The sequence below is a fragment of the Fopius arisanus genome, unplaced genomic scaffold (genome assembly GCF_000806365.1).
Source record: "Fopius arisanus strain USDA-PBARC FA_bdor unplaced genomic scaffold, ASM80636v1 scaffold00019, whole genome shotgun sequence".
Lineage (NCBI taxonomy): Eukaryota > Metazoa > Arthropoda > Insecta > Hymenoptera > Braconidae > Fopius > Fopius arisanus.
The window spans coordinates 805,765-831,751 of NW_011887758.1; the positions used below are offsets into that span (position 1 = coordinate 805,765).

The 25,987-nt window shown below is 38.6% G+C and overlaps 6 protein-coding genes across 14 annotated transcripts; 4 read left to right on the forward strand and 2 right to left on the reverse strand.

Moving 5' to 3' along the window:
* Positions 1 to 44: 44 nt before the first annotated feature.
* Positions 45 to 1,092, reverse strand: LOC105264108 (uncharacterized). Its single transcript, XM_011300755.1, has 2 exons — positions 928 to 1,092; positions 45 to 304 (listed from the first exon to the last, which is right to left on the reverse strand). The coding sequence occupies exons 1-2, from the start codon at positions 1,084 to 1,086 to the stop codon at positions 98 to 100; spliced, it is 366 nt and encodes a 121-aa protein (XP_011299057.1). The 5' UTR covers positions 1,087 to 1,092; the 3' UTR covers positions 45 to 97.
* Positions 298 to 9,409, forward strand: Schip1 (Schwannomin interacting protein 1). 3 transcript variants are annotated; one of them, XM_011300753.1, is made up of 10 exons: positions 298 to 427; positions 2,076 to 2,144; positions 2,559 to 3,144; positions 3,576 to 3,845; positions 4,251 to 4,704; positions 4,914 to 5,011; positions 7,472 to 7,583; positions 7,678 to 8,030; positions 8,230 to 8,441; positions 8,615 to 9,409. In XM_011300753.1, exons 2-10 carry the CDS (start codon positions 2,089 to 2,091, stop codon positions 8,754 to 8,756), a joined length of 2,283 nt encoding a protein of 760 aa, XP_011299055.1. In that variant the 5' UTR covers positions 298 to 427; positions 2,076 to 2,088; the 3' UTR covers positions 8,757 to 9,409. The 3 variants fall into 3 exon arrangements, with proteins under 3 accessions (XP_011299055.1, XP_011299056.1, XP_011299054.1); XM_011300754.1 differs by lacking the exon at positions 298 to 427 and adding an exon at positions 1,184 to 1,345 and having other exon boundaries at positions 8,571 to 8,707; XM_011300752.1 differs by lacking the exon at positions 298 to 427 and adding an exon at positions 1,247 to 1,345.
* Positions 9,144 to 17,354, reverse strand: Rok (Rho kinase). Of its 5 annotated transcripts, none has more exons than XM_011300749.1 (8): positions 17,318 to 17,354; positions 16,375 to 16,801; positions 14,278 to 16,239; positions 13,223 to 13,638; positions 12,072 to 13,115; positions 11,789 to 12,005; positions 11,501 to 11,723; positions 9,144 to 10,931 (listed from the first exon to the last, which is right to left on the reverse strand). In XM_011300749.1, exons 2-8 carry the CDS (start codon positions 16,553 to 16,555, stop codon positions 10,844 to 10,846), a joined length of 4,131 nt encoding a protein of 1,376 aa, XP_011299051.1. In that variant the 5' UTR covers positions 16,556 to 16,801; positions 17,318 to 17,354; the 3' UTR covers positions 9,144 to 10,843. The 5 variants fall into 5 exon arrangements, 4 of the variants coding, with proteins under 4 accessions (XP_011299051.1, XP_011299052.1, XP_011299053.1 ...); XM_011300750.1 differs by having other exon boundaries at positions 12,072 to 13,097; positions 17,219 to 17,337; XM_011300751.1 differs by having other exon boundaries at positions 9,144 to 10,885; positions 17,219 to 17,337.
* An 897-nt stretch (positions 17,355 to 18,251) lies between these two features.
* Positions 18,252 to 20,278, forward strand: LOC105264109 (chymotrypsin-2). 2 transcript variants are annotated; one of them, XM_011300758.1, is made up of 4 exons: positions 18,252 to 18,463; positions 18,543 to 18,653; positions 19,054 to 19,364; positions 19,747 to 20,278. In XM_011300758.1, exons 2-4 carry the CDS (start codon positions 18,584 to 18,586, stop codon positions 20,158 to 20,160), a joined length of 795 nt encoding a protein of 264 aa, XP_011299060.1. In that variant the 5' UTR covers positions 18,252 to 18,463; positions 18,543 to 18,583; the 3' UTR covers positions 20,161 to 20,278. The 2 variants fall into 2 exon arrangements, with proteins under 2 accessions (XP_011299060.1, XP_011299059.1); XM_011300757.1 differs by lacking the exon at positions 18,252 to 18,463 and having other exon boundaries at positions 18,516 to 18,653.
* Positions 20,279 to 20,451: 173 nt separating this feature from the next.
* LOC105264110 (adenosine deaminase CECR1-A-like) lies at positions 20,452 to 22,846 on the forward strand. 2 transcript variants are annotated; one of them, XM_011300760.1, is made up of 4 exons: positions 20,452 to 20,544; positions 20,861 to 20,974; positions 21,103 to 21,679; positions 21,890 to 22,846. In XM_011300760.1, exons 3-4 carry the CDS (start codon positions 21,132 to 21,134, stop codon positions 22,746 to 22,748), a joined length of 1,407 nt encoding a protein of 468 aa, XP_011299062.1. In that variant the 5' UTR covers positions 20,452 to 20,544; positions 20,861 to 20,974; positions 21,103 to 21,131; the 3' UTR covers positions 22,749 to 22,846. The 2 variants fall into 2 exon arrangements, with proteins under 2 accessions (XP_011299062.1, XP_011299061.1); XM_011300759.1 differs by having other exon boundaries at positions 20,452 to 20,974.
* An 815-nt stretch (positions 22,847 to 23,661) lies between these two features.
* On the forward strand, positions 23,662 to 25,975 carry LOC105264116 (adenosine deaminase CECR1). The gene is made up of 3 exons (XM_011300766.1): positions 23,662 to 24,280; positions 24,449 to 25,028; positions 25,152 to 25,975. The coding sequence occupies exons 1-3, from the start codon at positions 24,115 to 24,117 to the stop codon at positions 25,906 to 25,908; spliced, it is 1,503 nt and encodes a 500-aa protein (XP_011299068.1). The 5' UTR covers positions 23,662 to 24,114; the 3' UTR covers positions 25,909 to 25,975.
* The last annotated feature ends 12 nt before the right edge of the window (positions 25,976 to 25,987 follow it).

Consider the following 25,987-nt stretch of genomic DNA (forward strand, 5'->3'; position numbering starts at 1 on the left):
CTGAGACCGTTTCCGATTCTTCGAGATTCAATAAGATTTCTTCCCCTTCGTCCTGCTAATACAAAGGAATACTCATCACTCCCTCAGAATGTCAATCTCAGGGAATAGCCCCAATGTATTTCTGAAAAGCCCATTTTTCGTATTTTCTGAGTCTCACCCCCTGGCGCATGCGTGTCTGGGCCACACGAGGGGTTGGAAATGAGGGAGTGAACGAGGGTTGAAGACGAGATCTGTGCGGCTTCGTGTGACTGAGTGGAAAGCTCCAAGGTAGCGCTCCTTTATCCCATCGTCGTAATAAAATCGTCTGAAATCATTCATTACCGTTACAATAAATAAACTATTCGCATTACGTCAGTTTCGACGTGCGACGTCTGTCCAGAGGAGTAAGTGGGGATCGACGATCAAGACTTTTTGAAAGGAGAAACAGGTAAGTCAACGACCTCTACTCTACACCTATATATTCTCCAGTGCATCCTCCCACACCGAAAAAAAATACTTTTGCCAAATTAATTTACCACCAGGGAAATACCCGGTATTCCGGATCCATACGAATATCTGCTGTAAAAACGTGAGGATTTACTTGACGTTAGTTAATTTAATTGGGCTACAGTAATTTTTCTCATTGTACTGAGGCTCCTAGCAACGGGCCCTCAACTACTCGAATTATCAAAAATTTATTAACAAATAAATTGAGGAAAAATTGAAAATCAATCCAGCGACTAATTGGAGGAAATTAATACCTCGGAGGACTTTTATAAATTGAATAATTCGAATATGTTGTAATTATCCTAACAAAATTGTGAAAACCCGAAAAAAATCGGTAAAAAATCGGCAAAAAAAATCGGTAAAAAATTGGATAAACTGAAAAATGATTTGAATATGAGCGAGAATGGGGTTTTATTGTAATGCCTCATAAAAGACCCATACAAAAACACGATTGTCCATATGCCTCAGGACTCGGTATCTGTGGGGGCGTGACGTCACGTGGTGGGTGTTTATCGATCTCTCCCGGAGTGTACTGAATAATACACGGGAGTAGTCGCAAAGTCCTCGGCAAACTTGAAACTTGAAGCCACCGGTTTTCATCTTAATCACCCGCTAATTCTGAAGTCATAAAAATTCACCACCCTCTTGTTGTTTTTCGCCGCCCCATTCTTTTTCTTATCAAGACGTAAGAGGATATCGCGCCCGCGCCCCTCTGCCACCCCCAGTTACTCAAGAGAATGAATTACCAGACAAAGACAAGCACATGATGGTATGTGTGGGTGTATGTCCGTGTAACTTGGCAAGTCGATAAACGAGACGTTGAAAATTCCCTCCTGTGTGTGCGCGCGACGTCGACATGGTGAGTACATCGTCTTCATTGAAATTATTGCGGAAATCTAATTATTCAAGTTTTTTTATAATTTCTGGGGACAATTGATGAAATTTACGGTAAAAAATTAACGTTTTTGTTTAATTGTTACTCAATGTCATCAACATTTCATTGACATTCACGAATTTTCGGTTTCAGTAAAATTTTGAAAAAATCCCCAAAACTTTACCGGAGAGTCAGAAAAATTATAGCGTGATTATGAAAATTTGTGGGTCATTGAATAATTATGAAATCTGAAAAATCTATTTTTTCGCGTTAATCTAGTTTAGAGTTGTCCAGAAATTTATTAAGAAACAGGAAAAATGAGAAGATATCGGCAATGACTCCTTGATCCCTGTACCGAGACACTTGGTACTCACTTTTTATTTTACACCGGTAAATCGAAAGAAAGTCGACGATTCAATTGAACAATTAAATGAGATCAAAAAAGTTTTGAAGCATTTACGATAGCAATCGGCACGTGCCGATCTTCGATTGAATTCCGCGAGAAAAGTCGCGGAAAAATTCGGGGATGCGGAGTGAAAATTGCAATTGGAATTTATTGCAATTAGTGGAATTAGTGAGTGTGAGTTCCTGGAAAATACTCCAGCAGTTTGGGATTGTGAAACGCCCTGAATTGATCTGTCCCGTTTTGCCTCACCACCAGTGGATTAGGATGGGATAATTTTTCATCGGTCATTTCTTCTTGGTTTAATTGCAGGAAATCGTACGTCATGCGGATCAAGGACGTTCTCGCTCCAGTCGGCATCCACCCTGGATTGAATAACAAGTAAGTAAACCATGTTGACATTTTACTGTGTAGTTAAAAAATCCATAAATACCTTGAACCGCTGATTAATTACTTAAGTAATTGGGGTGTGACATATAGACTTTATTTTCATTGAAAATAGAATTTTCTGAGGAGATATTCAAGAAAAATGGAATTCAAAAAATTGATAATAATAAAAAAATGTGAGGAACTGTTTTTAAAAAATGAAATTAATTAAAATACATTTTTTAATTGTGTTTAACTGTTTTTAAATACATGTTTCTCACATTTTATTGGAATTCATGATTCTAAAGAAATTGAGTTTTTTGAAAATTTGATTTTGATTTGAAAATTCAATAAAAAAAGCATAAATCTCCTAGAAATAGTGAAAAATCGTTGGCAATGAAAATTCTCATGACTTGTTCGAATCTGAAGCGAAATCGATCGTGCAAGTAACGAGATCCCATCGACATCTGATCAAATCGAGAACTTCAACAACACCTCGACAAAACCTGGTCGATACGACGAGAACTTCGATATCCAGGAGTTCCGGATTGCTGAGGACACGACAACCTGGTCGTCGGTGGCAGTGGCACGTACAAACGTCAACGTTAATTCCAAACATCTCAATAGCATAATAAATAACAACAATTTGTCGGTGTCGAGATTATCATTGAGCAGTTCAGCCGAGAGTTTATCGGATTACGAGGCGCACGAGTTGTCTGGCGGTTCAGACTGTTCAGATAATTCTGAAGAGGGTAGTGTGCCTGGTTCGTGTCGGGGAATTATAAATCCGAATTATCCAGGCTTCCAGCACTTGGCCCCCTCATTTCTATCAATTTTCGGTGGTGAGGAACAGCCACCAGAGACTCGTCGCTCATCCCCTCGATGTGACGACCTCAATTTTTCCAATCAAGTCCAGAATAATAATCAGGATCACTCTGGAGACAGTGTTAATCGATTGGACGGACGCAAATCGGAGCACAAGTTCTTCTACGAAAAACCTAAATTGAATATTCAGGTAATTAGCACTGATAATCACTCGTACTCCCGATAACAACGTAAATACATTCTACACTGAACTCCGATATTCTGGGAATATCTCCGAAACTAAGGGAGATGGCGCAATTCTCGTAATAACTTTTTTTGTAGGGACGAGTTAGTATGACAAAAAAGGTTCTATAAAAAATTTTATTATCTCCCTTCGTTTCGGAGATATTCCCGAAAAATTCCCCGAAATCTCATGACTGAATTTGAAAAAAATAAACAGACAAATGAAAAATGAAAATTAAATGAAATAATTACATTTTCTTTTGGCATTAAAAATCAATTGACTTTTTTAAATACAGAAATAGAGAAGGTATTTGAAAATTTTTGGGAATGTGGAGTTTGAAAGAATAATTTGCTGATAGATTCCTCAATTTTTAATCAATTCTCTGAATTCTCTACCAGACCGTAACTTCATATTATGAAGGCGTCGTATCCCCTTCGGAAAAGTGTCTCAATTATGTAAAAAGCATTGAAGAGACACACACAGAGACATCCACGTGCGAAAATAACGAGTCCATACCGAGTGAAGAGCATCACACACACTGGAACAATATCCCAGTGGAGATTGAGTTTGCCGAGTTACAATCTAGCTCCACCGAGCGACCGCAATTTGCACAAATTGAGGAAATACCCCCTGAGAGCGCAGGCAAAAATCCAGAGCAAGACAGTGAGGTAATGACCGTAATTCACGTTTTCCCAGAGCTCTTCCTCTTCCCCCTGCTTTTCCTCTAAATAAAAATAGAAATTACTTATAAATTCACATCACTCTCTTCCTCTTTTCCTCTTTTCCTACAATTTATACAATTTGTTTAAATCTTGATGATTAATTCATCTTATTCAATGAATTAATCATCAATTTTCCATTTTAATTCGGTTAATTAATATTTATTTTACCATCGAGCCTAAAGTAGATTGTGAATTATTCAAGGACTTCTCTTGAAAATGAAAAAAATGAAACGATTTGTCGGTTTTTTTTTTCATTTTGCCTCCCTTTTAATTTCTATTCTAGAGGAATTCAGTGGAAGAATTTAAGAATAGAGTTGTTTCATGCAGTGAGAATACTTTAATCTTTTTTAGACGGAGGAGCCGTCGATCGAGCTCCCCGAGGTGATTCCCGAGGTGACGGAAATACCAGTGGAGACAAAAACTGAGGATTCTGAGACTAATACAGACTCTGAGGGATTGTCCGAGGAGCAGTTGCCGTATAAAAAACTGGAGGAGATTGATCTGCTGTCGAGCATTGGTCGGGACATTGGTGTCGACCTGGAAAAGTACGTGCAACCAGTGCCTGACGTGGTGGCTATGGAGGCAGAGGTTCACTCGAGACCACTTCCTGGTTTGGTAAAGGACACCCTGAGGGAGGACACCAACAAGCTGGTGGATCTCACTCAAGATTCCGATCTCAGTGTCGACTCTCGGAAGAAGGAGAAGATGGTGAGGAATCAGGCAAGACGACGTCAACAGGGACATGGACCTCAACGACACGGTGGGAGGACTGATAAGAGGAGGTTGGAGCACGTGGAGAGGGCTGGTAAGATCTTCTTTCATTAGAATTCCATGTTCTCCATATTCTCCATGATATTTCTAGACAGAAAGAATCGGTAATCCTCGAAAAAATAAAATTACCGAATCATCACGAATTTTTATGTGCCGCACGATTTTTCTGGATCGTCACATAAAAATCGTGTGGAACTCTCGTAAAATTGCAAATTGCCAGTTAAAATTGTTTATATATTTCAGGTGGGTTTGATGTTTACAACATTGAAACAGCGATGCCGAAAATTGATCTCGACGCCATAGAATCGCATTTGCGAGCAGCGAGGGAGGAAGAGCGTCGAGTAAGTCAATTTAAAATTACGAAACTCGTCAACAACTCGTGTCTGGAGGGGGCCTATCGGTTCCGTGACCTCTAATCAGGTTAAAAAACAAGTATTAAATATCAGACGAGCGCAGCGCAATTTTCAATTGTCAGTGGTGATGAGACATGCCAGAGGCGTTGACACTAGCTCAAAGTACATTTGTTTGATTTTTACTTGTGGATGGGACAAAATGGACAATTAAATAATAACAATAATATTTTTTAAATAGGAATTTTACATAGACATTCAGTTCCTTAATTATTTGATAACTTCCGAAATTCCACAGTTATACAACAATGTTTCTGTTAATTATATTGCTAATTGATTAATTATAGAAAAATATGAAAATCATAAATTGCAAAAAGACGGGAAACTATGGGAATATACAAAAGGTTTAAAAGATTTGAATTGAAGTACATGTACTTGACATAAATAATAATTCCTCTCAGTGTCCAGCATTAGGTGAAATGACCTTCGAGTCCATTTTGCCCCAGCCTCCCCTATCCGGTGGGGTAGACCTTTGGCGATGGGGTTCGCACGAATTTCATAAAATCGATACTGGGGCAATCGCGGCTGCTGGTGAGGGTTGCAGTGGGGTGGAAAAAGGGATCAGAGGGGGCCCCAGCTAAAACATCTCTTCTCACTGTCATTTTCCCATAGATTCGCGTCGTCCGCGCTGCCATTCACTCGCATCCGGATTCAATTAATATTTTTGTTAACGAAATAATTGGTGAGTTGGCACTGGTGCCATCCTGAGGATTCATACAAAATTGTTTTAATCGGGACTAAGTGATGACAAACCGCTGATAGTGATGACACGCGTTTGGTCATCGCGCGATGGAATTTGGAATTCAACTGACAGACTGTTTTTTGTGGTGAATCGTCATGCATCAGAATTTGTGTAGAACTAGACCTGTACCGAGGCCCAAGGATCTTAATCTCAATGATACTTGTGATAATTATTACCAGGTAATGAATTTTTATGGAGCAACTCGTGGGGTGAGGAATATGACCTTTTAATGTCAAGCTTTTATCTATTTTTAATTCACCGATAGTTCGAAATATCTTGGTGATGAATGGAGTGGCTCTTCTCAATTATTTCATTTTAATTCCAAGGGTAATGGGAGACACTCGAGTTGAGGATAAGTACTTCGGTTATTTTTTCATTCTTTGCGATTGAAAGTGGAGATTTGGCGCTATATTTAAGACTCAAACGACTTTACATCTCATGTTATTCAAATAGATAATGTTTTTTTTCTGTAAACGTAAAGAATTCGTTCGTATTCTGGATTTCGCCAGAAATCAATTCCACGGAAAGAAAAAGTTTCGGAGAAATTTAATAATTCAAATGCATTATTTATGACAATTTGGGTTTAGGAGAAATTAAATGGATGAAGAGACATATTAAAATCTCTATTTTATCAGCGGAATACTCAATGAACAAAAAATTCCGCGAGAATCTTCTTTACGTCAATCTCAATTCGCTCCCCGAGGATCTTACCCCCCAGTCTCGCAAATTCCTGAAAACAATTGCATCAATTTCGCCGATTCCGCCAATTCCATGAATTCCGCGAATTGGAATAAATCCGTGAATTCTCACGACTCCCCGCAAAAAAAAATCCAACGAAAGAAAGAGTTTGTTGTGGGATAGATAATCCCGTTGAACGGTACAGCGTCATTGATCCGCATGATCAATCATGCGAATCCCAGAGTCAGTCGGTGTTAAAATTTATCCTCAAGCTGGCAAAGTTACTCAACTAAACAAAAAATAAAAATTGAATAAAATATAGCGATTGCCCCGATGAGTTTGGATTTCCTGGGACAAACATAAATGAAACATAAATGACAGTAACAATGGGCCAGGGTAAATGGGAGAAACGCATACAGAGAGATTGATCCGAATGTCAGGTGAGGAGTGGTGGAGTAGAGCAAGACCTCAGGCAGTGAGGGAAAACTGGATACTTTCACTCCAGTGTCCCTGGTGCTGGTTCTCACCTGAATTCTCAGTCGTTGAAAATTCGTAAGCAATAGCTGTAGATTGATTCAACAATGGGTAGTGCAAGAAAGTGGCAGCGACATTACAAGAAAGATTCCCGATTTATAGCCGATCTCTACACATTCACTTACGATCAGGATCCAGAGCCAGTGAGTCTGACGATAATAAACGGGATCTTCACTGGATTATTAATTTTCTTATATTTTCTGGACCATTTGAATAGCTCGAGGAAGCGCACAATGTCACAGATCAGAGATTCAACGATATGGTTGCTGCTGTGGCAAATGGTCCAGTGTCGGGTTTAATCCATCGTGACAAGGAAGACGTGATTGCGCGATTCGATAAGATTATTCAAGGCGATATTATTACTGAGGTTCAGGGGATCAGCAAATTTAGTGGATCATCTCTTGGGCATTTGAAATAGCTTTGTGTATTGGTTTCAGCGACGGAATGATCGAGAGGAAATCCGAAGGCGTCTTGCCATGGGACCGGATGCAGACGATATTCGATTGGAACGCGGACGAAAGCCAAGTCTACAATCACGCCTACAGAGTGGTAGATACCATCAATTATCTACTCTATTTTCCATTTTAAATTGACATTAAATTGTTTAACAATGGGTTTTTTTTTTCTCATATCAATTTTGCAGGGATGAATCTGCAGATTTGCTTCATGAATGAAACACCGTCTGACACAGAGTCACCGAATTCAGATTCTGATTCACCGCTGAATGTCAAACACAGTCAGGGGAGTAATGGTTATGGGGCAAGTGGAGCTGCCAGGCCCCAGGTCCTAAGTCTTCCTCCTTTGAGGCTTGAGACGGATATGTCCAGTGCACCTCTTGATGAGGCGGATTTCTTCGCACGACAGGCTAGACTCCAGACCGAGGCGAGAATGGCACTGGCACAGGCCAAGGAAATGGCACATATGCAGATGGAGGTGGAGAGACAGAGACTGAAGCAGAGCCCCATTACTGAGATGGTTCGGTGTAGCCTGGAGAAGGTGAACATTAATAACAAATTATCAACAAAGACAAACATTTCTTGCTTCTAACATAAATTACTGTTGATTTAGTCTAATTCTCTTTTTTCTTTAATTATATCTTCCTCAATTTTTATATTTTTTTATTGTTTTACGATTGAAATGATTGCTCTGGTATTCACCCCACGATCTGATCTGAATGCATCCATTGTTCTCGCAGGTTGGGGTGCAATTAGGAGAGACCAGACGAAGATTATCTCGAACACTCCTCACAGAATTGAATGTGGCTCAGCTCCAGGTGATAGCAAACGATCTTCACGCCAGAATTGCTGTCTTAAATGAGGCACTGGTGGAGGGTCTCCTGAGGCGAGATGATCTCCACATGGAGCAGGACTCGATGCTAGTTGACGTTGAGGACCTGACCAGATACTTGTAAGTGACACTTGATTAATTATTTTCTCTCTCCCTGTGTTGCTTCGCTTGTGAAAACAATTCACATTGCCAAATTATCACCGCTTTGTCTCTCTATCGCGCTTTTCCTCTTGCCTTACCGTCTCTTAGAAATAAGTAGACGATGGTGTATGAGGTGAGCTCTGTTGATACAGGGGAGCCAAGCAGGAGAGCTTGAAGAAACGAATGGGTGTGAAGGAGCCAGTGAAGAATCTGGGGAATCAGATGAGACAGTTTGTGCCATCGATGAGGACGAGATTCAGTCATCGGGCGCTCGTGAATTTTGTGAGGAAGTAAATCATGCCAGGGTAATGCGGCAATTCATCAGCACCGTGTTGAAGACATCTTCCCATCCGTATTAAATCACAGTGGAAAATTATTGAAATTCAAAAACGTTATTGGAATGGATTTTTACAGCTTTCTCAACAATTTTACTGGCGATCTAGAGCTTAGAAACGAGGAATGTATTTCTCATTGTATCTTACGATTTATGAAGTGATGAATCGTTAAACGTAATGTTTTATTCCCCCCATGGCCGTGCATGTGTCTTTTAAATTATTCGCCTCTTAAAACATACGAAATTCATCAATGATAATCATTGAATTTTTAGTGAAGGTAGATTTTCGATGGTGTATATAATTATACGAGTTATCTCAAAATGAAATTAATACGTAATCCATTTTCGCGTGAAATTTTCATCACCAATTAATGAGAGTACAGTGAGGTCCTAGTCGCATTAATAATGTAGAGAAGCATTTTTCTTTTTTTCTTGGGGTAATATTGAATCTCTAGCCATTAACGAACAAACGACAATTTCCAATACACATAAAACAATTGCTAATTATAAATGATAAAAATTTGCATATTATCTACAAAATAGTTTTAATCGTAATAATAATTGATATTATACAGATTGTAAATAACTAAACAATAAAATATGGTGTAACAAGTATTTTGCATTCTCAGTTGTTTTCGTATTATCGTTATTTCACTTTCTCTCATTAAATTTATCAATAATTTACCTTAGAAATTGTTGGTCGTCGTGACTCAGCAGCACCGTGCATCTGTCATCTTCTTTAACTCAAGAAAAACCTTTGATTCACCGCCTGTCACACGTATATTCTCGTTAATATTATTGAGAGACTTATTAAATTGAGAAAACAGGTTGCAACAATTATTTATCATTCAATATAATAACTATTTTCTCTTTTATTTAATTCTTTACTCTAGTTACTTCGCTTATTATCTCACTGTATTAGAGTACAGAAAAATTTGTAGAATTTTTTTCCATATAAAGAGGGAAATTCTGCCCCACAGATGAGGCAGAGAACGAAAAAAAGGCACAGGGCAGCAGTCGGTTAACATTTTTTGCTCAACTAGCAATTACAGGCTGTAGGAATAAACCCCCAATAATTATTATCAAATTACATCGAAAAATCAGATGCAAAAAACCACTAGCACCACTTGATTCAATGGGCACTACGACTCTCATCTCTACGACCACTAGAAAAAAAAAAAAACATCGAGAATGTGTTTTCTCACATTTTTATATAATAATTCGTATCGATTAGTCATTTAATGCGCGTCTCAATGAAAATTATATTATCTTCGAATATTGATTGTTCATTCTTCGCTTATTTCAACTACTCAGTAACATTACAACAAAATTCTGACACTCGTGGTGATGTTGCAAGTCATCTCAATTCATTTTGTTTTGTACATTAAAAAAAAAAACACCCATGAATCGAGATCCCATTCCATTTGATTGAATTTAGGTACAATTACTTAATAAAAAGAGGAGAAATATCATATCCATTAACATGATTCATTAAAAATAAATCACACCACGACGTTAATTCTGCCTCTTCACCCTTTTTTACATATAAAAATAATAATACTATACGATTTGAAATTTAAAGGATTCTATTCATCGAAAGGAAACTTATGATTATTCATAAACACAATAGGTTTGACGACTGTACTCTCAACTTCCCAATTACCTATCGAATCGCAAGTTGATAGTAAAAAAAAAAAAACAGAATCATTAGTAGAAAAGAACGACGAATTTGTCACGTAAATTAGAAAAAAAATAATAATAATAATGAATCGATTTTTCTCGAACTTGGCAAGGGGGACTCGAGATTAAATGGCAAATATCAAATGGATTCGATGTACACAGTGTATCCAGCCTCCCTGGAACCCTCACAACAATTGATCATTCATTATTCCATGGAGCTTCATCGTACAACTCGTATCACTGTCTAATCTGTGTACCTTTGGCGATTGAGATTCCATCAGTATCTCCTGTCTCTCATAACTTCTTTTAAATAGCACAGAACAGAACATGATCCTGGTTACTAACTGATCACAAGTGAGTTTTAAGGTCATTTTCCCATACTCGCATTAGCTGGTAACGTTGCTGATCTCTGTTGAACAGAGAGGTAAGGTTTTAACGTTGATCTTGTTGATTCCCTGGAATAGAATTTATGAAATATGTTCATTTATCGTCAGAGATAAGCCCCATGATCCTAAACGACCCGAAAGCCACACAACAAATAGGCAGAGCATCAGAGCTGGGTGAAAAATATTATTATTACTTATTGCTATTCACTGTCATTATCATATTCCATATTCCATATTCCAAATTCCATATTTCACTCACTAAACGATTAATAAACCAATAATTATGTTAATGACAATTCACTTGGTATATTCCTGTATGAAATAGACTCGAATTTAGATTTTCATGTGATTCAAATGATAAAATGAAATGAATCAATGAATGTGGGAATGAATGTCTAGTGAATTTAAATGGCAATGTGTTTTTTTTTTCGTTTCGACTGCGCCAGATGATGCCCAGCTCTGCAAGACAAAAGCAGTCGACACTGCAGACAAATAAATATCGACATGCACACAAATTTTCACTCTTCTCGTACGAAACAGGACAAAAACAAAGGCGCTAACCTCGCTACACCCAATCATGCGTTGTCACAAAACAAGAGCTACTAAGGTGTTCCTGTTGGTGTCCGAATTTACGCTACCTTGGCGATACGCGTTGTCCTGTTCCATCAACGTGAGAGTTTGCCTTGTATCCGCACTTTTGGATGCGTCGAGATAGTCGGGCGACCCAGTATTTTTGATCGTCGGGACTGCCAGCGAGTAACAAGAGTTCACGCGCACTGTTGGGATCGTAGTGGAGCTTGCATGGAGCTATTGCATCTTCCTTCTTGTCCAGGTGCTCCTTGTGAACTTTGATGTGACATCCTAGAAGAAAAAAATGTGTTATTACAATAAATTTATTAATTTATTGAGAGGCAATGGATAATTACTTCGACACTCGAGGGCTGGTGGAGGTCTGAACATGTGCCATAATTGCTTCGAACAGACTTCGCAGGTAGTTGGCATGTGATAAGAAATAGAAATGAACTCGTGTCCCTTGACCGATTGTGTCCCTGGCTTATCAGTCAATTGAGGTAGTTCAGCTCCTGGCAGTGGATTGCTCTCGTCACCAGGACGCCTGGCTTCACCCTCGCCAGCATACAGCAACTATCAATGATAAGTTATGAAAATCTACACTGACAGCTCCTAAATTCAAATCTTGTGGATTCCTACCTGAAATATCCTAGGAATATCTTTGGCGTCTGCTCTAATAACGTCCCCCTGTGTCACAGACCTCACGTGGAAAACTTTGCTCAAATCAAGAATCAAAACAGGATCGGCGTTCATTTTCTCATGCTCACTGTTGTAGAAAATGATTTTTTTGGATGATACAACAACATACTGCTTCTTCCAACCGTGTCTCTTGATATTCTGTTTATTCGGAACATTTAACCAGCCTTCAAGTCTCATGGCACCATGATCTGGTAATAGTGAGTCATCCCCATCGTTCTCGATGGATGAAACACTGGCAGTCTCAGAGTTCATCGATGATATCTTCATCTGCAGTGTCTCAATCTCAGAATCCTTAGAGTCCAATTCCATCTGCAGTCTTAATTTCGAGGAGTTCTCCTCGACAAGCTGCGCCTGAAGATCCTGCAAATCTTTTTGCCATTTAGCTGCCAATTGTCCATACTTCTCACGCTCCTGTGTGAGCTCCTGCTGTAATTTTCTGCAGTCCTTCTCCTTCTTCCTGAGATCAGCTGAAGAGGCTTTATTCTTGGTTTTCCCAGTTGCTGAGAAGTCCTTTCTGCTGACAACCTGCGTCAATTTGCTGATTGCCTCTTGCTTGAGAAGTTGTTCCGTCTTCAATCTGGCATTGAGCTTGTCCGTCTCCTCCTGGGACTTAGTCAGTAATTCCTGCAAGTCCTTGAGCTTCTTAGTGGCCTCATCCTTCTCTTTAACATACTGCTCCACAGACTTCTTCAGCTCTGATTCACTCTCTTTGATTTTATTCAGCAATTGCTCTTTAGCTGTGAGCTCATGGTGATGCTTGACGAGACCGTCTTTGTATTCCAACTCCTTCATCGTTCGTTCCTTCTCAAGATCAGCGACTGTCTCCTCAGCTATCGATCTAGCCAGCGCTTCACTGTCACCTCGAGCCAGAGACAGCTGCAGCTGATGCACCAAAGAACTTCGTTCCTCCTCAAGTTCCTGCTGGAGACGAGTCTTTTCATCTAGCTCCTCGCGGAGTTCTTGAGTCTGTGTTTTGTACAGTGTCTGTTAAATAACATTATTACAACATATTTTTATTTTCGACATGATAAAAAAAAGTAAAAATAAAGAGATGAGGTAACAGATAGATGGGTTTCAATATTTTTTTTTACCGAGAAGTAAGCTTCAGCCTCCAGCTGCTCCTGGAGTTCCTTGCTTTGGAGTAAGTCGACGTTTCGCTGAGTCTTGAGGGTATTGAGCTCCTCGTCAATCTGTCTCTTGGCTTCTCGCAGTTGACTGACTTCTCCCAGCAGCTGTTGCTCACGTGCACGAAGTCTTCCAGCTTCTGACGTCTGCTGGCCCAATTCCGCCTGGAGAATGTCTCTCTTCTGCTGCTCCTGCTCGACTTGCCCCTGGAGGCCTTTCACCTTCTCCACTTCTTGCCTGTGCTCACCCTCCAGCTTCTGCAATCTCTGCTGAATCTGGCGATAGTCCACGGAGAGCATCGACGTCTGTCTCTCCTTCTCCTGGGCCAGGAGTTCAGCTCTCTGTCGTCCACTCTTCTCCTCGTTCAGCTTAACTTGTAGAGCTGACGAAGAAATGGACAATCATGAAAATGGAAAGCAACAGTGAACTTGAATCGTTAAATTCTGTTTAGAAATCTCATTTTGGTGCTTATTTTCGTACGTACGTAAGAGTGCCGATATAAGCGTTTGCCATTGTAAAAAGGAAAAGAAACAATCGATTAACTTTAATCATCTCTTTAATTTTAACAGAATTATTTGATTAGGTGATACACAATAATTTTGTACCTTTGATAGTCTTGTTTAAACTTCCTGCCGCGTGTGAATGAACATATCACTCATTATACAATTTATAGACAATAATAATTCAAAGTTATTGCAAAAACCTTACAATTCATCACTGAATTAATTTCATGTAAAGTGAAATTATTTTAATACCGGATGATTGCAGGAAAAATGCCGGATAATATTCTTCGCGTGGAATTTTATCAAATTTTATCAAGAGACAAATAAAAGGCTTCATCAAAAGATAAATGAAGAATCAACAGAGATGTTGGAAGCGAGAACTTGTGCCATCAATTCTACTGAATTTAATTGCCAACTCAAATTAATAAAGAGAGAAAAATATGAATGAAAATGTATCTATAAATTATTAATTCAATTAGAATAAATTGATATTGAGATGAATCTTATGAGAAACTCACCCTTGACCGCTTCCATATTAGCCTCTTCCTTGGACAGCATTCTAGACCTCTCAGTCTCCTGATGAGCAGCGACTTCCTGGTTATACCTAGCCTGTGCAGCCTTGAGCTCGAGTGTCAAGCTAGCCGCCTCCTTCTCCAACGCCGACACCTTTTCATTCAGCAATCTATTATCCAGCATGACCTTTTCCTCTTTCTCCCTAGCGCCCTCGAGCTCAGCATACAACGCAGCCAACCTGGACTTGAGCTCAGCAGTTAAATTTGCCTCCTGAGTCCTAGAGCTGCGCTCCTTAGAGAGCTGTCCCTGAAGGCTAGCCACCTCCTGCTGAAGTGAGTCAGTCTGCGCCTGGAGTTGTGCCCTAGCTGCCTGCAACTCATTGGCCATTTGTTTGGCAGTTTGCCTGGCAACTGTTACCTCAGTCGCCTGTTTTCTCATTCTACTCGCCGACTCAGTCTCCCTCTCGAGTTTACTCTGCATCTCTTTAATCTGCTTCTCCAGAGTAAGAACTCTCTCCGAGTTAAGATGGGAGTTGGAGGCGTCCCTTTGCCTCCTGCTCTGCTCCTCGTCAAATTTCTTCTTCAACTCTGCAAGATGATTCTCAGCCTTGCGCCTCGCCTCTGTCTCGTGCTCAACCCTTCGCTGCACCTCCTTGTACGTATGTCTGAGAATTGTCAACTCTTTGTCAGCCCTAGCAGCCTCTCCTCTCACCTCGCTCTCCCTCCTGGTGATTGCCTCCATTTGACTCGTCAGGGCGTGATGTCGTGCCTCCAGAGTCTCCACTTGCCTCCTCTCTCGCTCCAGTAGACTCTCCAGCTGCGATATCTTGTGGTCATCACTCGTTATCGTGACACCTCCATTATTAATATGATTATCAAGAATTCCACTGATGCCATCCACGGATTCCTTGCCGGAACTATTAATCAACAATTGGTAATCCCCGGAGTAAGTGAAACCTATGAAGGGCAAGTGATTGCCAGAAAAGGCTTTTGGCACAGGGAAGCTCTCTTCAGGTGTGTCTTCCTTGTCAACATCATCAAAGTTGCTGGTATCATCGTCTCCAGAGAGCTCAGGCACCACTGGGGGGACACACTCCCGAAGATTATCGAATGTCCACTGGTCGTTCTTGAAGAAGGGATGAGTTTTTATCTCCTCGACGCCATTTCTACCTAGACGATTTGTCCTGTCAGTCAGAAAGCCACATATCAGGCTCTTTGCTGAGTGGGATATGTCGACCTCCTGGGGGAAGTGCAAGGAATTTCTGTGGTCCATGATCTTGGAGTAGGTGCCCACCAGGGAGTCTGCGTAAAACGGAGTATCTCCGACGAGCATCTCGTACAGGAAAACTCCAACGGACCACCAATCACACTCTCGTCCATAGACCCCTTCTCCACCCTGGGACTGAAGAACCTCTGGGGAGATGTAGTCAGGTGTACCCACAGCTGTGTCAGACCTCACTAAACCGTCAGTGTCCATTCGCATGCACGTGCCAAAATCCGCGAGCTTCAGGTGTCCGTATTTATCGAGCAACATATTATCAGGCTTGACGTCTCGGTGAACGAATCCCATCAGGTGAATAGCATCCAACGCCAGAACAACTTCAGCACAGTAGAACTTTGCCCACTTCTCCGGAACATCGTAGTTCGACATGAGGTTAACCAGGTCACCCCCTGGCATATAATCCATCACCATATAGAGGTACTTCTGATCCTGAAAGGCAAAATGCAGCTGGACAATCCACTGGGAATTTGCGTGGGCCATTATGTCACGTTCTTCCCAGAAGAAGGCAGAGTCTGACCGCTTTATCATCTCGAATTTACTCAATAATTTCATCGCGTAGACCTTCTGCGTGGAGTTGTGTCTGACTAGTTGCACTTCACCAAAGGCACCTCGACCGATCACTTTTATCAGGGTGAAGTCGTCTGTGCGCATTCGCATCTTGCAGATTTCCTGAGCCACTGAATCATCTGAGGAATGACAATTCCATTTCTTCAAGTAATTCATACATATAAAGTCCAGAGGCGGATTAAAAATAAAATTTATATAAAAATCACACTAGGTCTTAATTGCAGAAGAACTTTTGGGGAAAAAAAACGACTTACATCTGTTCGTATAAGCCTCGATGTTCTTCATCCTCTTGACACTGGGATGTTCACAATCAGCAACAAGTGCCTGCACGGTATCCAGAAGACAATCGATATTGGAAACACTGCGAGGATCTTTGATCCTCTCCTCGAGTGCTCTGAGACGTCTCCGCCTGTCCTCATCTCCAATCAAATCCATCCTCACCCTCAGAATTCCCAAATAATTTTCAAACAAATCCTCAAAACCCTCAAAAAAACAGTATCAAAGACACGTAGCAGTCCCAGCTGTTCTCGTGTGTCCACCTCCGTTTGTGGCACATTTAAAATGAAAATAATGTAAAACCCAAAAATTCCCAAAACTCCAATCGTTCCTCATTAACCATTCAGTTAAGTACTAATCATCATTTTTTTATGCGCTGCGAGTTTGTCATCAAGGTCCATGATTCTGGGAAAGAGAAAAAAAAATAACGTAACGAGTTTATAAATAATACAGTGGTTATAAATAATGAACTATTTTCGTAGATTATGCCAGTGATAACGTTGTTTTTTTTAGACATCTACGATCAGATTGTTTGCATTCTTACTGGCAACCACCAGCACTAAACAATGAGCTACATTACCCTGGATAAATTGTGGGAATCTTAAAACCCGAAACAGTGGATATTATATGAAATATTCCAGTGTTATTTATCGTGGATAAATGATTCGATGACAGATGATTGTGGAGTTGACAGACAAGTTAGGTGGGTCTCATAGCAGGTGCTATGAGGGGTGATCCTTTGACAAAAGAAACACTGAAAATAGCTCATGCTAGATGCAAACCACAAGCCCATCGATTATTCATTCGGTACTCATAACTCACCCATTACCAACAGTACAGCGTCCAGCACTTGGTTAATACGTTAAAAGCACAGTAAAAATGCATTATTGTACTTGGCGAAATATCGCCTTCATCACATACCAGCTGAGCCGTGCATGCGCCATTCGGGATTATTCACTACGTGAGTCAAATTCTTTGAGGTATCAATTGTACTTTACTTGTACTCAACAACTACGTGTTAGGGGTATGTAACTAAAGGGAGGGTAATTCGACAGCTGTCGGTTATACAGGTATTTTCGGGAAAGTAAACTTTCTTTTTTCTTTCCCCTTTCTTTTACTTTCGAAGCATTATAATTATTCGTTATAAAGTTTTGCCAAAAATTCAAAAAATCGAAAAATTCAGAAAATTCGATTTTTAGGACGGGTTGTATGTGTGTGCATGTGTGCACATGTGGATAACAATTTTTAAAAAGTTCTTCATTGATTGTCCGGCGAAAAATCAACGGAATTGGTTTTTTTTTCTTAATTCATATTTTGGTATTACCACCCCTATTTATTGGCGTAAATCAAAATTTTATGCACTTATTTATTTATTCATACCCATGATTAATTTCTTTAATCAAACAAAACAATTATGCTATAACACAAATTTTTACAGTTGTGCCTGTATTTTTAAAATTTTTTTGTAGTCCTGGGAATTTTTGCAAAATTAACTGAGAAGACATGGGCAATTACTCGTTAAAATAATTAAAATAAATACTCATATACACTCATGTACTCATACTCAGTCAAAAAAAAATGCAGTATTAATTGAGATTTCCATGAATAGCCAATTACGAAATTCTGAGAAATTTCAGTGCAATTTGTTATAAGAATTCAGAAAAGTCCTCAGGAAATGACAATTAAAATGTTCAAAAGGGCAATAATTTTCTATGACGTCACAAAGGTGTTGAGTACATAATGTACTCAATCAGGGGTAAAGAGTATTATTTCAATTCTCCATGAATGAGTAGTGAAATTGTTTTTGTAAATTTATTTTAGCGGGTCGTAGAACAAAGAGCTGAGGCTTGCATGATTGTAATGATAACGTAATTTTCCGAATTAATTGATGATTTCTGAGAGAAGACAGGGATATTATGCGTCGGAGACAGGAAAATAGCTTTTCCTTCGCATAATTTCATGCCGCAAAAAGTGAGGACTGCCGTCATTAATCGGAACAACGCAACGATACTTCCGTCTTTTCCTAAGTTGAGGAAAATTAGTCAAATCATGACGACATTCGATATGGTAGGTATATATACCAGATAATTTGCACTATTTCTCACAGTCAAGTCTTTGCCTCTAATCATTCAGTCTTAAATTGTAGTTTCTCCAGATCATCGATTGCAATTGGCGGAAAACTTCTCCATGTCTGCCAGAAGGATCTCGGATGTTGAAACGTTTTGCCTGTTTCTCATAGCAGCGCAAGCCATCTCTGGTGAGTACGCAGCAAAAATATTTTCTATTCACCAAATAGTAACTGGAAAAAATAGGAAAACCTAGAGAAGATATTACTTTGGAAATTTGGTGTACACGTGATATTGAATTCCATGGAATTCCGTGAAATTTTGAGGAAAAATTCATGAATCGCGCGGAACGGTTTGAAATAACATTGCGTATTCATAAAAAAACATTGATGAGAAAGTCAGAGATCAATCGAACGATGGAATAATTCCCAAAAATATGAAGAATATAAAATTCTTTATAATCTTGCGAATTCCGTTGAAGTCTTTGAAATTTCTTGAAATTCTTGAAATGGTACACGTTTTTTAGAGTGATGGGATTAAATTACTCCATTAAATTATTAAGTAATCACTCACGACCGGTATGATCACCAGTTTCAGTTGGCATTGGGAGGAGCCAGAAAATCGTCGGGGGTGTAGATGTCAGTGACGCTGAGTACCCATTCCTGGTGGGAATAGACACCGATGACTCCTTCTGCAGCGGTTCCATCATATCGAGGAGATACGTCCTTACGGCTGCTCATTGTGTTCATAAACTTACAAAATCAGATATTCCTCATGTTTTCGTACGAGCAGGAAATATGAGGTCAAGGCAAGGTGGTGTAGCCTATGGAGTGGACACTATTGTTGTTCACGAGGCGTATGAAGACTCTGGAAGTTTTCCGCATGATATTGCAATCATAAAGGTACCGTTGAAAAAAATACATAGAATAAAGTTAAATAAACAATTGAACTTCTGTATTCAGACTGGACAACTGTCTTGACTCAGCAAACACCAGTTTTCCGATTGAGTTGACTTGTCAGAAAACTGGCGCATGATATAATTCTTCAGATTTACAGATTGTTTACACGAAATTCTTTCTAAAAAGTGTGATAGCTTATGATGTTGAAAGAATGAAAAAATGAATAGCTGAAATAACAGTAAACAATTTGTCAATTGAAATATTGAAAAATTATGAATGTGCAAATAAATAAATCATTTCCGAATATTCGGAAAATTCTCAGAGTATTAGGATATGATAAATGAAAATTTTCAATGGTGTATTGAAAACTTATGGTTTTTTTCAGACCAATAAATCCATAAAATTCGATCGCTACACGCAGCCAATTTCCGTGTCGGAATCGGTGCCCCGGGTGTCAAGTAAAGTGACTGCCGTTGGGTGGGGGCGAATAGCTCCGGAGAATCGTGTTCCACCTGTGAAGCCCCAGGAAATGGATAGAACAGTAATGTCACGAAAAAGCTGTGCCAAAGCCCACAGACCAGATCCCATCAACAGAACTCACATTTGCGTTATGGGAAGTAAAAAACTCGGAATCTGCGCTGGAGATAGTGGAGGTCCTCTAGTTTTTGATAATTTACTTGTGGGAATTACGTCCTTCAGCGGTCCCTCCTGCGCGGAGGGGATACCGGATGTCTTCACTAGTGTCCCTTATCATCTCGAGTGGATTGATAATACGATCCACCTACTGGAACAAAAATGATCCTTGTAATTATTATTAATCATAACTCGTCATACTTTTTATACTGAATTTATATATACATAGATATATTTATTTTCCTTCGTACATAAATCACTTTTTTTGTACTTACTTGATTCATTGTGCTATCGATCTCGTTATTTATTCTATATTAATTTTTTTTACTTAATAAACTAATAAATTTTGTCCTAAACAACATTTATCCATTAATATTATTGCAATCATTATTTATTCGACCCATCTACCCCATTCCATTGGTGGCAAACAACACAGACTCTTCTATTTTATATTGTAGAATAACAGTCTTCAGGGACACGAATGGTTTCCTTATGTCAAATTTTTTCAATTGTGTTAGTTCACGTGGATTGATAAGACCTGTTGACTAGGGTTCGTATCTATTCCAATATTACGATCGAAATCTGCCCATATTCCTCTTTATATTATCAAACAAATATTGGCATTTCTGTGTCGACGACGGAGGGATTTCCATATATATTCTGGATTCTATTTGAATCTTCAGTTTCCAAAGTTCCATCTTTTACACACCACTGGAAGAAAAATTGTTTAAAGCTACTACTACTTCTTTCACATCAATTCATCCATTTTCCCCTAGAATTTCAAGTGTTTCTAAATAAAGACTTGTCTATTTGGATACTCTATTTTTGCATGATGATGATAAGAATTGCTGTTGTTTTACTCATAGCAGTGGCCTATGCAGCGTCTCTGGAGCAGTTCCAATTAACTGCAGAGCAGTGTCACAACTTATACAACAATTGGTTGGAAGCCGGAGTGATAAAGTCGCTAGATCAATCTCTGAGTGAGTTACCGAAGATAATTTGTATTTATTCTTATTGTCACCCCTAATTACCGTAATGAATATATAATCGATTTCTTATTTCTTCTGTCATTTGCAATCCAAATTATATACCCTTGTGACGTTTACAGCAAAACAAAATTATGGTGTGCTTCCTGCAATGAATTTCATGAAAGCACGTGACTTAATCAAAAAAACAGAAATATTTCAACTAATACAGCAAATACCGAAAGGGGCAGCTCTTCATGTCCATCACAAAGCCATGGTTGATGGAGAATGGGTCTACAATGCAACATTTAGGGAGAATTTGTACATCCAGGATGTGGATGGCCGTCTACGACTCCATTTTTTCGGAAAACATGATTCAAGTTGGCAACTTTTGAGTCAAATTAGAACATTGCAGCGAGATGATACTTTGGAAAAGAGAATTCGGGGCGAAATGACGATGATAGTGCTCAATCCTGAAGAGATGTACCCGAATAGCGATGCTGCCTGGTCGAAATTTCAGAGGGTATTTAAATTTCTTAGGCCATTCCTCAATTACCGACCTTTGGCCGAAGATCACTTTTACCAAGGACTCTTAGAATTCTATGAAGATAATGTCATGTACATGGAGGTGCGATCGGGACTTTCAAATTTATATGATCTTAATGGGAGGATTTACAACACTATTGAAACTGCGGGTATTTTTCAGGAAGTTGCAAACAGGTAAGATCTAGCGAGCCTCATTGAATGAAACTCAAAATCTAAAATGCAACAAATTTACTTCAACCACAAATTCATTTTTTTAATTTTATCCTATATTATTGTAGTATTTGTTCCTCTTCAATTTGTTTTTGTTTGTTTATAATTACTTATTTTCAAAAAATATCATATAACAATTCAATAATATTTATGAAATCATGATTATGGTTCTAGATTCAAAAGAGAGCATCCGGACTTCATCGGTGCTAAAATAATCTACTCCAAAAGTAAAAGAATGGGAAAAGCCAAATTGAAAAGTTTCCTTGACGAAGCTATAGAATTGAAACGGATTTACCCTGAATTCATCGCTGGTGTGGATTTGGTAGGCCGTGAAAATCCGGCGATACAATTGAACGATTACTATGAACTACTATCAGAAGCTGAAAAACATATAGATTTTTTCTTCCATGCTGGAGAGACACAATTGAATGATGGGACTGTGTCCAGTAGCAATGTAGATGCGGCAATTAGGCATCATTCGAAAAGAATAGGTCATGCTTATTCACTTTCGAAAGAGATACAAATTATAAGAGAATTCAAAAAAAAGAATATTCCTGTTGAAGTTTGTCCAATCTCAAATCAAGTGTTGGGACTTGTGAAAGATCTCTATAATCATCAGGCATCAGTGTTATTTGCTCTAGACATCCCAGTGGTAATTTCTAGTGATGATCCAGGCATGTGGGGTGCCAAAGGCCTTAGCTACGATTTCTACGAGACCTACGTGGCCATCATGGAATATCGAGCGTCCTTTCATTCACTTAAAAAAATCGCTAAGGATTCCATTATTTATAGCGTTCTCTCTGCAGATGAAAAAGTCAAAGCTCTAAAGACTATCGACGAGAAATGGGACCAAGCGATAAGAAATCACATTAATTTCGCGTGCAACCACCAAATCTTTCGAGTGACTAGGAATCCAGAATATGTACACTTGGAGCTTCTCATAATCAATAATTATAGGTCTTTAAATTGGTCGCCAAACTTTCATTGGGAATGGGTACCGTCGGTTATGCCATGGGAAAAATCTCGACGTTGACCAAAAAACTTTGAAATCCTTAGGCACAAACACTAATTTTAGAATAAATAACACTAAATAAAAGTTCCGGTGAATATTTTTTCTGAAAACGCTCAATTTCTCACACGTTCTCTAGTATAATTAAATGACAGCTGCAAAAAATTTTTTAAAGATTTTGCTGGCTCTAAAATTTAGAGATATTCCTCGAAAACCCAATTGTTTATTAAATCGAATTAATGTCCTTCACTTGTTCTGTACTGAATATTAGAGATGGTGAATGTGGAACAAAAAATGGAACTGCGCTCAGTTTTGATCTTTATTGGTAATAAAAATTAATATTTCAAAAAAGGAAAAGGTACATTGTAAAGTTATAATTTTTCTCCATAAACCTGTTCATTTTCTTTGTTATTGAAAAATGATGCAAACGTATTACGCAAAATCTTCAAAAACCTAAAAAACTATAATTTATATCCCGACTTCGCAGAGATACTGAGTTGTTTGACAGGCATCAAAATAAAAATGCAAAATGCAAAATAATGTTCTTCACACTCTAAAAATCAAATGAAAATAATCTCTAAAACATCTAGTTCTAGTCAAGCCATAAAAATTAAACTAGAAATAGCCTCTAGATGATTTCACAATAATCGAGATGACGAGAGTTGAAAAAAAAAATAAAAATCCATAATAATTTTCGTCCAAAAAATCCCTCCTGTCATCAGAAGATTGACCTTGTGATATTTTTTATACTGAATTCATATAAATAAATATATTTATTTCTCTCCGTACATAAATTATATTTTTTGTACTTAATTCATTCTGTTATCGATCTAATTATTTATTCTATATTAGATTTCAATAATTTATCATTTTCATCATTATATGACGATAGAAATTAATCGAATTAATCAATTTTTATGTGAGAATACATGTCTTCATCACCCGGTTTTTTTCATATTTAAAAGTAACACTTGATTACAAATCTTACAAACGTCTTCAGGGACACAAATGGTATATTTTTTAAACATTGTTTGTTCACGTGGATGGATGAGACCTGAGATTGACTAGCAGTTGTGCCTATTGCAGTATTAAGTATGAACTCCAAAATTCATCGACTTCAGGCTGACAAATATTTACATTTCAATATCTACGAAGGAGGGAATTCAGTATAAATAACAGATCCCAATTTATATCTCCAGTTCTATAACATTCTTCTTTTAAAACCCTCGGAAAAACGTTCAAACATTTTTTATTTCAACCAGATAATTTTCTTTTCACTCAACTTTTAGTAGAGTGAAACTACTGATTTTACGTATATCTGCACGTTCTACCCACAAAGCCAAGAGCGTCTTCAAATAACCAATTTAGGAGTTGCATATAATAGTTTGCGATGATAATTGCAAGAATTCTTATCCTTCTGCCTCTTGTATCTGCCAATAAACCTCAATTTCCATTAGGAATAGCGGTATATGCTAATCCGGAATTTGACATATGCCACAGAGATATGCGTGCCGTAATGGAAACACGCGACTTGAAGTTCTTCAACTCTGTAATAGGTGAATTCCCAATGAAGATTATTTGAACTTATTGTCATTATCAACTCATTGCTCTAATTAGCGTAATCAATGTAATCAACAATACATCATTTCTTATTTGTTACATCTACTATACACTACAGACTTGTCATTTACAATCCATTTTATTTACCGTTGTTGTATGTTTAGACAAGACGCGGATTTATTCTTGGCCTTTAAAAAATTTCAAGAGCGATATCGAGTCTTTACACAACTCGCCATTATTCCAATTGGTTAGAAAAATGCCAAAAGGTGCAGCTCTCCACATTCACCACAAGGCCATGGTTAATACAGATTGGCTCTACCTTCAAACATACAGGACTAATTTGTACGTTTGTGATAAACATAATCATCTATCGCTCAAATTCTTCAAAACCCCATCAAACGATTGTAATTGGCAAGCCCTATATGAACGCAGACGGAATCCGCTGGTACGTCAAGTTCTGGAAGATAGAATTCGGCGACAAATGACGATGTTAACGGAAATTCCTGATCGGTCAGACACCAACGTTCTCTGGGAAAAGTTTCAGAATATCTTCACCTTTCTCAGGTCATTTCTCAATTACAGGCCTTTGGCCGAAGATCATTTTTATCAAGGACTTCTAGAGTTGTATGAAGACAATGTCATGTATGTCGAGGTGCGATCAGGACTTCAGAAATTGTATGATCTCGACGGGAAGATTTACACCACCACTGAAACTGTGAATATTCTTCATGATGTCGTGACAAGGTGAAATCCACTGAAATTCAATACAGTAATTAGAAGAGCTATTTAATTATTAGATTCGATCATATTCACTCAATAAATATACAAGATCTCGATTAACTTCATCAAATGGTAATTGTCATTTAGGTTCAAAGCAGATCATCCTGACTTCATCGGTGCTAAAATCATTTACGCAAAAAGCAGAGACATGGACCATGACGAATTGAGAAGCTTTCTCCATGAAACTGTAGAATTGAAAAAAATGTTTCCCGGATTCATCGCTGGTGCAGATTTGGTGGGCCATGAAGATGCAGGATATAAGTTGAAGGATCATTCTTCACTATTGTTGGAAGTTTCAAACTGGACAGATTTTTTCTTCCATGCTGGAGAAACACAGAACTTTCTGTTGCAACCGACGAATTTACAAATAGCTATCAGGCATAACGCAAAAAGAATCGGTCATGCTTACTCAATTACGAAGGAGCCGGATACTTTGAGGGAACTCAAAGAGAAGAACATTCCTGTTGAAGTCTGTCCGATTTCGAATCAAGTACTAGGACTAGTAAGCAATCTCCGTAATCATCAGGCAGCTATCTTGTTTGCTCTAGACATCCCAGTAGTCATCTCTAATGATGATCCAGGACTATGGGGCGCTAAAGGCCTTAGTGATGATTTCTATATGACTTTAATGTCTATATTGCCCATGAATGCAAATCTTTATTCATTGAAAAAAATTGCTAGGAACTCTATTATCTACAGCACTCTCTCGGAAAATGAAAAAGCCGCAGCTTTGGATAGTTACGAGAAGAGATGGCAGCAGTTTTTGATAAATGTCACTATGCCATTCTGCGACTACACGCAAGTCATGTATTCATGGTTAACATTAGATCGGAATACCTGGTGACATCTTTGATTTAATTTAATGCCTGTATATTTTCAAACCGGAAAGGTTTGAGGAAAAACATTAGTGTACGAATATTTTT

What these genes read in the sequence shown, in the direction of transcription:
- LOC105264116 (XM_011300766.1), top strand. Translation starts at nt 24,115, where the DNA reads ATGATAATTGCAAGAATTCTTATCCTTCTGCCTCTTGTATCTGCCAAT. An exon ending in GTTCTTCAACTCTGTAATAG is followed by an intron (nt 24,281 to 24,448) that starts GTGAATTCCCAA and finishes TTGTATGTTTAG; the next exon opens with ACAAGACGCGGATTTATTCT. An exon ending in CTTCATGATGTCGTGACAAG is followed by an intron (nt 25,029 to 25,151) that starts GTGAAATCCACT and finishes ATTGTCATTTAG; the next exon opens with GTTCAAAGCAGATCATCCTG.
- Schip1 (XM_011300753.1), top strand. Translation starts at nt 2,089, where the DNA reads ATGCGGATCAAGGACGTTCTCGCTCCAGTCGGCATCCACCCTGGATTG. An exon ending in AACCTAAATTGAATATTCAG is followed by an intron (nt 3,145 to 3,575) that starts GTAATTAGCACT and finishes ATTCTCTACCAG; the next exon opens with ACCGTAACTTCATATTATGA. An exon ending in CGAGGGAGGAAGAGCGTCGA is followed by an intron (nt 5,012 to 7,471) that starts GTAAGTCAATTT and finishes TATTGGTTTCAG; the next exon opens with CGACGGAATGATCGAGAGGA.
- Rok (XM_011300749.1), bottom strand. Translation starts at nt 16,555, where the DNA reads ATGGATTTGATTGGAGATGAGGACAGGCGGAGACGTCTCAGAGCACTC. An exon ending in ACCAGCCCTCGAGTGTCGAA is followed by an intron (nt 11,724 to 11,788) that starts GTAATTATCCAT and finishes TTTTTCTTCTAG; the next exon opens with GATGTCACATCAAAGTTCAC. An exon ending in GGACAACGCGTATCGCCAAG is followed by an intron (nt 10,932 to 11,500) that starts GTAGCGTAAATT and finishes ATTCTATTCCAG; the next exon opens with GGAATCAACAAGATCAACGT.
- LOC105264108 (XM_011300755.1), bottom strand. Translation starts at nt 1,086, where the DNA reads ATGAAAACCGGTGGCTTCAAGTTTCAAGTTTGCCGAGGACTTTGCGAC. An exon ending in ATATGGACAATCGTGTTTTT is followed by an intron (nt 305 to 927) that starts GTATGGGTCTTT and finishes GAATGATTTCAG; the next exon opens with ACGATTTTATTACGACGATG.
- LOC105264109 (XM_011300758.1), top strand. Translation starts at nt 18,584, where the DNA reads ATGTCTGCCAGAAGGATCTCGGATGTTGAAACGTTTTGCCTGTTTCTC. An exon ending in AGCAGCGCAAGCCATCTCTG is followed by an intron (nt 18,654 to 19,053) that starts GTGAGTACGCAG and finishes TATGATCACCAG; the next exon opens with TTTCAGTTGGCATTGGGAGG. An exon ending in ATGATATTGCAATCATAAAG is followed by an intron (nt 19,365 to 19,746) that starts GTACCGTTGAAA and finishes GGTTTTTTTCAG; the next exon opens with ACCAATAAATCCATAAAATT.
- LOC105264110 (XM_011300759.1), top strand. Translation starts at nt 20,824, where the DNA reads ATGATGATGATAAGAATTGCTGTTGTTTTACTCATAGCAGTGGCCTAT. An exon ending in GTCGCTAGATCAATCTCTGA is followed by an intron (nt 20,975 to 21,102) that starts GTGAGTTACCGA and finishes TGACGTTTACAG; the next exon opens with CAAAACAAAATTATGGTGTG. An exon ending in TTTCAGGAAGTTGCAAACAG is followed by an intron (nt 21,680 to 21,889) that starts GTAAGATCTAGC and finishes TTATGGTTCTAG; the next exon opens with ATTCAAAAGAGAGCATCCGG.